The 10,317-nt window shown below is 43.9% G+C and overlaps 2 protein-coding genes and 1 long non-coding RNA gene across 7 annotated transcripts in view; 1 reads left to right on the top strand and 2 right to left on the bottom strand.

The window, feature by feature from the left end:
- Positions 1–863, bottom strand: part of vwa8 (von Willebrand factor A domain containing 8) — a 64,503-nt gene extending 63,640 nt beyond the window's left edge. The window contains exon 1 of the mRNA XM_020586966.1: positions 581–863. Coding sequence (XP_020442622.1) covers positions 581–719 — 139 coding nt within the window. The 5' untranslated portion in view covers positions 720–863. The remainder of the gene's footprint in view (positions 1–580) is intronic.
- A 734-nt stretch (positions 864–1,597) lies between these two features.
- dgkh (diacylglycerol kinase, eta) overlaps positions 1,598–10,317 on the top strand; it is a 51,951-nt gene continuing 43,231 nt past the window's right edge. Inside the window, exons 1-2 of one of the 5 annotated variants that reach the window (XM_020586968.1) lie at positions 1,598–1,908; positions 3,096–3,260. In XM_020586968.1, coding sequence (XP_020442624.1) covers positions 1,861–1,908; positions 3,096–3,260 — 213 coding nt within the window. In that variant the 5' untranslated portion in view covers positions 1,598–1,860. The remainder of the gene's footprint in view (positions 1,909–3,095; positions 3,261–10,317) is intronic. The other 4 variants (XM_020586967.1, XM_020586970.1, XM_020586971.1 and 1 more) reach the window with 4 other exon arrangements.
- The window catches only part of LOC109952102 (uncharacterized), a 7,149-nt gene continuing 2,246 nt past the window's right edge, over positions 5,415–10,317 (bottom strand). Inside the window, exons 2-3 of the long non-coding RNA XR_002273704.1 lie at positions 6,365–6,483; positions 5,415–6,260 (exon numbers count right to left, since the gene is read on the bottom strand). This is a non-coding gene — a long non-coding RNA (uncharacterized LOC109952102). The remainder of the gene's footprint in view (positions 6,261–6,364; positions 6,484–10,317) is intronic.

Raw genomic sequence — 10,317 nt, 5'->3', positions numbered from 1 at the left:
TGGGGACAAGGTCAGAGAGGCCAGATTGAGATGGTTTGGACATGTGCAGAGGAGGGATAGCAGTTATATTGGTAGAAGGATTTTGGAGATGGAGCTGCCAGGCAAGAGGTCAAGAGGAAGGCCAAAGAGGAGATATATGGATGTGCTAAAAGAGGACATGAAGTTAATTGGGCTGAGAGTAGAAGATGCCGAGGACAAAGTTAGGTGGAAACAGATGATTTGCTGTGGCGACCCCTGATGGGAACAGCCGGAAGAAGAAGAAGATTTAAGCCTTTAAACTACTAACTAGTTCAGTTGTTCCCAGATCCAAGTCAGTGTAACGTTAAATGCTATTTGCACATTAGCCATCTCATTGTCTTCATATAGGCTATTAGACGTTAAGGTGCATAATAAATCAAGCCGTATCAATTATGTCCACAACAGTTATATCAATGATAGCTAGCGCTAATGTTAATTATTTACCCCGTTAGCTATTAGCGTAGACAAAATGTAGCCCAATTTTTGTAAATACGTTGTCAGTTATTCCGGATTACAAACAACAGGTCTGCTGCTGTTAACTTAATTCAAACACAAAGGTTACCCGAGGATGTGTTGAGACGTTTGACCTCATGGCTTCTCCACATCCAGCCGTCTCTTCCAACTACTGCACCCAAAATATTCCGCATTCTCCTCGCAGCGACGACCGCTGCAGTTCGGCTACACAGTATCCGGGTGTGCATTGTTAACTATTCTACTGCCATACACAACACAGCATGAAATAAAGGCCACAAACCAACTGTCCGGATATGTTCTAGCCTGCCCTATTCCCATGTCATTATATCAGCTCAATTTTGGAGAGTCGGAAGATAATAACAGGGGGACAATCTGGTCCGGAACTAAAGTCTTCCGTAGTGGTGTGTTGATAACTGCTCCATTCGTTCCGTCAAAGTATCGTAATGCGACTAAAGCAGCTGTTTCCTAAACGCAGTAATATAATCTAATAAATGTTTGAGTAAGTTTACATGCTTTATGTATAAGATATTTTCATTTCTTTAGCCCAGACTTTCTGTCTTTCTGAATGGTGTCAGTCCCCTGTGTTTAGACTGTGTCTGCGTAACTTGTAGGCTATAACAGTGGGGCTAACCCAGCAATCTAACACTAAGCAAAATTAACACTAAAAATGTGATAAAATATGGGCTAGCATAATTTATTGTGTGTCTTGGTGTTGTTCCTCTTTCATACCAGTTTATGATATCAAGTGGCAGGCTTCTAAATTCACATACCTACGCAATGTTTTTTATTCAGTAATCAGTTTATTTAGGCTATCATTTAAATAGCCCACCAATAAATGCTGCCTTACAAAAATGCAGACATATAAAAACTCAAAAATAATATCCGAATTTTAAAAATAATTAAATATGTGTTGGCCTTTGAGTTTAAAGAAAGAGTTCAGTTCAAAGACGGAGTAGCTTGAATAAACTCGTATGACAAGTGACAGGAGGAAAATCTGTGACCAACTGGACTAGGAAAGATAATAAATAAATCGATGACGCAATTGAAACTACACTCAAGAGCACATCACGAGCACGCGCACACATAATTAGCTTCTCCAACTCCCGTAGTGCGTGTGCGGGCTTGACATTTATCACGTGGAGCGCCGAGGCTCTGCAGTTGGAGGAGCACAACGGAGGAAGAGGAGCAGGCGGGAGGAAGGCAGTGGCGCTGATGCGGTCGTGGCGGGGGGATGACAAGGTAAACTGAACCCCTGATATTCAGTGCGCACATGAGTGGTATCAGGGCGGCGAGGCAAGCCGTGAATTCCTCCACCTCCCCCTGATCTCGGTTCTGTTGTCCCCGGAGCGCACAGAGCGGACTGGGACTATGGAGGATGTCTATCACTACAGCCGCAGCCCTGCCTGGGAGGAACTGGTGAGTAGGAATCTGTCACTGGGTACCTTTTATCACTGGGTTTCTCTTTTCATCAAAGTAAGAAAACAACATGCCTTTTATTACAATATACTCACGAGTCTTCAGGTGTACCTGAGTTTGTTCTGACCTTGTCTTACATTGTGGGGGTGTTTCATCCTCTGTAACAGCCCGTGTTCCTATAGACTGTCTTCCATTCTTTTTCCATGTTTTGTGTCGTTGTAAAACCCATTTAAATGCCTGTATATGTTGTCTTGATGCCGTTGTAAGTGTCGGATATTCTACAAACTAACAGAAAAGCACTAGCGGATACATCAGTGACTAAACTGATTTCAGTCCCTTGAGTTTAATAGACAATGTTTTATCTATTCTCAGATTAAAGGGTGTGGGGTCTTCTTTGCTCATTTCAACGTCCAGGGGAGATTTTTGTAGGCTCCTCTGCCCATTTCCTTATCAAACCCACGTCCTACTTGCTCGCAGCATGAGAATGAATTTTAACTCTGTCATGTCAAATGAATCCAGTTATCAACCAGGAGTCAGCCTGGGATAAACAAATCCAATGACAAGACTGAATAGTTAGGAAATAGATTATAATGAGTGTAATGTGACCTTTTGTGGATTATACATCCTCATGTTGTCTAATATTTGATAATGCTATATTGTGAGCGCAGATTTCCACTGATTTGTTATGATATTGTGTATTTTTAGTGGTTGCCGCCTACTTAGCCTACAGTTTTGAGCACCACAGTAGAAAAGACATAAATTATGATTGATTATAGGCAAGTTGTTTTTACTTCTGTGGCACTACTGCTCCTGCCGTGTGACACTGCCGCTAGGGTCTGCCCTGCCACGGGCATGTCCACCGGGTTGCGGAGTGGACGAGGCGGTCTCTAGCCACAGTGTGGACTGGCCGTGCAGGCTGGAGTCACAACCCTGAGCCAAGCAGGGACTGGGGGGTTCTCTGCTGAGGAGCCCATCCCCACTCCGCAGCGACATGCTACATTCCCTATGAGCTTGCCAGCCCACACACGCTCCAAAAAGCACAGCCGTCTTCTTCGTACGCGCAGAGCGAGATGACAGCGAGGAGAGACGCTTCCCAGCCGCTGAGCAGCTCTCGCCTCCAGGAGAGGAAGGGAGCGGCGGAAAAGGCGAAGAATAACCCCGACTGCTTTTATCCCTCCCCTCGACAGGAGCCGGAGAAAGTGCCGGCGTCCGCGGCGGGGATCCATGCCCATGTGGTGGGCGCTGTCGCTGGCTCCGGTGCTGCGGACGAGTCCTCTGATAGCGAGGCAGAGCAGGAAGGCCCCCAGAAACTCATCCGGAAAGTGTCCACCTCAGGACAGATCAGGAGCAAGGTAAGATTCCTCCCTCTCTGTTTCTCTTTTACTTAAGTTGATGTGTGGATTTGGGCTGTGTGTACTGGGTCTCTGGTAGTGGCTTGTGGATGGGCGAGTGGCCAAACATCCCCGCTGCTTGTTCCTGCTTCATTATAGTAGAAGACAGTATTTATCAGACAATCTGACCTACCTCGTGGCTGGGCCATTCATGTTACCTGTAGCTCCAACTCATGTGCAACAAGTGAGGCACTGAGGATACTCAGTATCAGGATTCTGCATTTTCATGTTATGCAAGACAGGACTGCAGGGCTCTTGCAGACTGAGGAACTGCCCACAACTTAGCTTTTTATATGTTGCTTGGAATTATATTCAAAACTGGCCTTTTATGCAAACGTGCAATAGCAAATCATTACAACTTCACAGGAAACACTAAAACTGTGTCACTGGATCTTAGTAGGTGCACCTCTTTCGTTTACTTCATTTTTCAGAGTGTATCTGTGGCCCCACTGGAAACTGACTGTTAACAGAGGTTGTGTGCTTTTCATTCCTTCCTGCACTGCACAATGTTATTTTGCCTTGTTTCATTCTAACCATCATAATAAAGTAAAACCATTTTTGATTTAAAAAGTATATGAATATGAATTTTCCCTGACTCTAGTTTGACATGACAGGATGTAAAATATACAGGCAAGGGAGATTCACATCAGCTTAGCAGACTGTTGTTACAAAGATCTGCTGCACGCCAGGTTTGATCAGAGGATGCTGTGATGATTCTGACGTCTGCTGCCTAAGCTTACCACCTACCTTTTACACTGTAAATGAGTGCCGTCCTCCCACACCAATGCATCCATTTAATTATTGACAGCTCTACTCCACACCACCTACATTATTCAGCATGGGGGTATATTTAGAAAATGTCTGGTCATATGCATATTCTCCCACCAGGTGACATGTTGCACGGCTACAACAGTATGTGCATTTTTAATGAAGCACTTGCTCATGTTTTTGTTACAACTATTAATAGTTTTGTCTATTAAGTGTGAAAAATCTAGCACAAATGCACACAACAAGTTCCTGGAATGCAAATGTGAAGAATTTAAATTTGTCTGATCAACAGTCAAAAACACAAAGGTTTTCAGCTTGTGAAACAGAAAAGTAATGAAATCTTCCTGTTTGAGTAGCTAAACAACCAAATGTTTGGCAGCTTAACTAATCAATGGTCAGTAATGGGGTATCAAAGTCAGGACAGCGGTTTTACAGCATTATTATGTTGTAACCAATCAGGTGGAGCTCTGAAGGGTGAGTGCAAACAGATCCTGCTGGTGCCTGTCCCTCATCAGCTGATGTTTGTTGAAGTTTGTTGGGTAGTTACTGTAAGTTGATTTTTCCACTGAGTCTTTACTCACCTGTCGCCTCTGAACATATGGCAGGTGTTTTTAATGTGGATGGAAGTTGGGTTTAAATGAGTCATGATGTACAGTACACACTGACTCCAGTAATGTTCAGTATGTTTACTCAAGAGATGTTAGTCATAAAAGCTGATAGATAGACCCGCTCTGTTCAGCTTAACAGGCTACATGTCACACTAGAATACGTTCATACTGTGGTAAAAAGCACTTCTTCTGCTGTGGCATCAGTGCGCCTAGCATGTCGACACTGTGGTGGTGTTGTCGTGTGGGTCTGGGGGTTGTCTCACACAGAGAGTTACTAATGGACCATGCAAGCACCGACTCCCTGAGTGTTCTTCCACTGGTTTGTTTGCTCAGCTCTGGACTGTGTGTATGTGTGTGCACATGCACGTGTACGCTTGCCCATCACATTGTTTATGTCCATCTCTCTTCATCCACTATCTCTCAGGCTGTGTGGTTGCCACAGACAACCGCATCTTTCACCCCTTATTGGCTGACTCCATGGTGATGCTGCCTGTAAGACACGCAGCAGGTCTCATCTATTTTCTCCTCAGAAGAGCCCTTCCTTGTTTCAATTTAGTTTCAGTTTCAGGGGGAGAAAAATGTAGAAATACATCGGTAAATCAAAGCAGATGAGGAGCGAGAAGGAAAAGCCAGCAGGTTTGCAGAAATGTCCAACTGAACAACTAACTTAACCCAGCATGGAAGCTTTAAAATTCCTTTTTTCATTGAACACATGAAATGAAAGAGCAGGGGCTGGTCATTCGTCATGAAAGTGGGCAGAGTTATCCAAACTATTTAATAACATCTCATAAAAATTCTTGAAATTGCTTCTTTGCAAAAACTACATTTCATGTCAAATCAGATTTTGACACTGAGTGCACCGAGGCCCTTGACTCCGAACACAGGTGGATTGTAGCTCTGTCTGTCTCTGGCAGCCACAGTACATGATGCCGCTGAAGATATTACTTTTCATTTTATCTTCCTGATGTCAACTATTGTTGATAGCCACTTATAAACCCATCATGGCGAATCGATATATTGGCCGCTGTGAGTAGTTGTTGTTGAATCATATCATTTAGCCCAGCCTGTTGTGCTGAGGTCTCTCTTGTCAGATCGTAATGGGATCTGACCACATAGAGGGAATGTGATACTCTGCTACACGGGCATCATCTCCTCCTTTCTGCTATAGTGAATGCTGTAGCTTGTGTTGTTAAATGCTCTAAACAATTTCTTTATACACACATAAAGTAAAATAGCTGGTGGAACTGGGCTGCATTTTGCTCAGATGTGTGATGTTGAATAACAGTCTTTCCATAGCCTCTTGTCTCCTGTCATCTCCACTCTCAGCCCCCTCTCTGTCTTTTCTGGGAGTGCTGTTGCAGCTGAAGTGAGCTTATACACTTGTGACTAATACAGTAGCTGTGTGATTGAAAGCAGAGCTAATGGCACGCTGGAGCCCGCTGCTGCTGCTGCTGCTGCTATACAGGCAACCGGGATAGCTCTGTGAGCCTGACATGGAGTAATCCACATCAGATGGATGCTGAGTTAGGTGGGGTTGGGATGAGGCGCTGTAGAGAATGTCCGTCTTCGGTTCACGTTTCCAATGCTTTGGAAGAGGCAGAACATTGTGACTTACATTTATTGGAAGTAAGGCTGACTTTTTGTCATTTGATGGTTATCTACTTGTTGATTTGTGCCTATTTAATTTACCTTGCCTTTGAGAATATTTCCATATGGAAGACACAGAAATAGCTTCAGAAGGAGAAACATGTACCCAAAAGTTTCCTCAAAGCTTTGTGGCTTGTGCCCCTTCAGATGTCTTGTATTTCCTGTTGAGAAAGCACAAACACAGATTTTTTTTTCTCTTCTGAAATTTGCTGTGAGCTTGTACTTGAACAGGAAATTTGTCACTTGATTTTACATTTAAAAGTTCCATTTCAATTTGAGTGATGTGATGATGAGAAAAAGTGACCATAGTTCAGTGCAGCACTAAAGCAACGTAAAGTTGAGTCATTTTTTCTCCAAAGCTGTGGCTGAACATAAATGAGCTAACTGTGCGTTAATTGCTGGCCTCAACAACATCACTTAGCATCCCTTGGAGCCGTTTGACACATGTAGAACTGCCCATATGTGTGGTCCAGTTGCACAAAGGAGATCGCAGACAGGGGAATTACCCCTTCCCAACTACTGAATTGTAATTTTTCTGTCACTGTGGTGAAATTTTAGCATGTGGTGGGAGTTGGAGGAGGAAGGGTTCAGAGTTACAATTACACCCAACAGAGAGGACGGTATGCCTCAACAGCTACAGGAAAGTGGTGGAGGTGTGGGGAACTGAGGGAGAACTGAGGAGAGAAGCTAGGAGATTCAGTGCTGGTCTTTAACAGACTCGATTGTTCTGGCTCCACAGGCACCTCAGTCTTACTCAGGAATGTGGTGGTGGTGTAACAAAGCCACCCTGCATGGAATAATTCCTAGGACAGTGGGCTTCTCTCACCGAGACTGAGGACAGATAAGTCTTCTTTATGGACTGGACAGTTATAGTCACCGCAAGTTAGTCTTTTCAGTCATGAGTTGAAATTGCCAGACAGGGATGGGTCTTCTCCTGGCAAGCTGAGAACATCTTCCCTGTTCACGTGTCACAAAATGATTTGGGTTTTTACTACTGCACTTTCAACCATGAATTCATTTAATCCCAAAACGTAACATGTGAAGCTAGTTGCGGAAATCACAATCTTAATATTAAGGAGGCAGTTAGCAACCCGGTGCCTCTCTAAGGCCTGACGTTTTAAAACTCTTTAACCTCTTTGCACTAGAACACTTATAAGACCATTAAGATAAGCAGAGAAGGAGGTGGAAGGTCAAGCATTTGTATCTGATTAATTAGAAAAAAACTTCAAAAAGGCCCAGAAGGAGACTGGTCGTTTGTTTAGGGCACAGTGCTCTGGAGCTGAGAGAGGCCATTCCATTAGTGTAAAAATGAGCCTATTATTGACTGTAGTCAGCCTTGTCTTAAGATGGTCAGGTCCTATGCCAACTGTTTGCCTGGGTATTGTCAAAGCCAGGACGTAGAGTAGGTCTGCTCTCCTCATTCAGCCTTCCAGGGAACTCCTGCTCTGCTCTTATCCACCAACCACAGCTGCTGGACTCATTTGAACTGCCTGTGTCTGTCCATTGTATAAGCATGTGTGTGTGTGTGTGTGTGTGTGTGTGTGTGTGTGTGTTAGGCCGCCAGTGGCCAGGCAGAGTGTGGGTGTAAGGTACACTGTGCTCAGGTTACTCATTTCTCTCTGGCACAGGACTTGCTCAGTGTCTCACAGTTTAGCAGAAGAGGAACAGAGGAAAGCACAGGACTATTTATAGATCACTTCTGGCCTACTTGGCAACAGGAAGGAGATGAAGACAAGGAAAGGAACTATGGAGGCCAAGGAGGGACAAAATAGAAAACATCCAACTAGATTAAAGTCACTTCTGCTGAAAAAATAATTCTACTTTGAGTTTGGTGGCTCAGAGTTCAAAAGTTTCTCTTCAGAGACAAAAACGTCGCCTGAAGGCGCAGTCATTAATTTTGTTATCAACTGATCTCGCTGATTTTCTCAATAATTTGTTTTGTCTATAAGATATCAGTGGTCGTTATCATACCCTGGAGCACCATCAAATGTCTGTTTTGTCCAAGCAGCCATACAAATCCCAAAGTATTTCATTTGCTATAATGTAAGAACAAGAAATTTTCACATTCGAGAACATGGAGGAAACTAATGTTTGACATTTTATCTTTAAAAATCTCTTGATTGCAATGATGTGATAAAATGATTTAAGTAATCGATCGACTAATCTTTGCAGCTCGAGCTGAAAAAACAAGTCAACTGGACTAGATTTCTAGGTCGAAGATGTTTCACCTCTCATCCAAGCGGCTTCATCGGTTCATCAGAACCAATGAAGCCTGGTTGGAGAAATCTAGTCCAGTTGATTTTTTCCAAGTTTTTTTCAGCTTACTATGACCTTGTCAGGTCCGCTCGGCGCGACCTGCCTCTCTTCTGCCTTTCTCTCTCTTGCTCACTCTTTTTGTGGGATAGGCGCCCCAGCTGCGTCGCTTTCTGTAACTAGTGACTTGTGGGTTGTTGCGCACAGCTGGGGCGCATTTCTGTAATACCTTCCTCCTTATTTAAACCTCTGGCAGACGCTCTGTCGTCACTGGAGCATTACACTATGTTAGACACAGACATGTTGAGGAGGGATTGACAGGTTGAGTGAACGGCGAGGTTTTAGTTTTTTTCTTGTTTTGTGTTAAATAGGGCCACTCATGTTGGCGATCTTCCCCCTGCTTTGTGCATCTGACGGCGATGCCGTGATTACCTCTGGTGAACTTTCCTAGCCTTGTGTATCTGACGGTGATTTTCCCAGCCATAGGTACCGGACGGCTAGCGCAACAGTGAACGCTACTCTAGCCCTGTCTTCTCGTTCCCGTGTCCCTCCCGTCATCTCATACGTCACCGTTCTCCTGTCTACTCGCCTGCCTTGTCCTAGTCCTCTACTCTCCTGTTTTCTGCAATCCTCCTATTCATCTGCTTGTCCTGGACTCCTTAGCCATCCCTGTCCTACCCTCCTACCCTGGTTATTGTGCTATACGTTGACTCAGTTTGTCTGTGTTCTTTAATAAATCACCTTTTTTCACTAGCACCTGGGTCTGCACTCTTGAGTCCCACCTCGGTCCCCCGCTCCCCCGGTGAGGGGGACTAAATCATAACAGACCTGGATGACTGAGAATCTGCACAGACATTTTGCAGCTTGAGTCTTTATTCCAAACAAGGTAAAAATCCATACTGAGGCTACTTGGTAGTGTCAGTACTACTACAGCTCTGATGTGTCCTCAGCCTACAGTACGCTGCAGTTACCCACTCAGTGTGTCTGTCAGTTGTGAGATGTTCACTAGGCATCTGTCACCACTGTGCTCCTGCTCTTCCAGCTGGCTCAGCCCTCCACACAGCTGACCATATACAGTACGCCGATATGCTCGTGATTGTGCATGTGTCAACCCTTAGGAGCACTTTGCCTCATGTGTCTTCAGAACAGCAGTTGTGTTCCAATGGGAATCTGCTGAGGATAACGTACTTCTAAACCTCCAGTATTCTCCTGCAGCCCATCTGACCTGAATGATATGTGGTAATAAATCATCCAATGATAGTGATGGTATCAGTATGACAATGGTTAACTGGGCAATTGAGGGGATATGCAAACCATTAACCCATGTTTTTAACATGTTGTTTCAACTTGGTCAGTTCCCCAATAATATGAAAATAGCAAAGGTTATTCCATTGTATAAATCTGGTGATAAGCACAGCTTCACAAATTATAGACCGGTTTCTCTGTTGTCACAGTTTTCAAAAATCTTGGAAAAACTCTTTAATAACAGATTAGACACATTTATTGATAGACATAAAATCCTCTCTGATTGCCAATATGGTTTTAGGTCAAACCGATCGACATCTCTGGCCATTACCGACCTGATGGAGGACATTACAAGTGCTATGGATGAGAAGAAATTCATGATGGGAATATTTATTGACCTAAAAAAAGCATATGACACAATCAATCATGAGTTATTAATGGACAAGTTAGAAAAATATGGGATCAGAGGAATGGTTCTGAAATGGATTAGAAGTTAT

The sequence above is a fragment of the Monopterus albus genome, unplaced genomic scaffold (genome assembly GCF_001952655.1).
Source record: "Monopterus albus unplaced genomic scaffold, M_albus_1.0 scaffold432.1, whole genome shotgun sequence".
In the NCBI taxonomy this organism is placed as follows: Eukaryota; Metazoa; Chordata; class Actinopteri; order Synbranchiformes; family Synbranchidae; genus Monopterus; species Monopterus albus.
The sequence above is the reverse complement of the archived record's forward strand: the minus strand, read 5'-3'. Positions and strand labels throughout refer to the sequence as shown.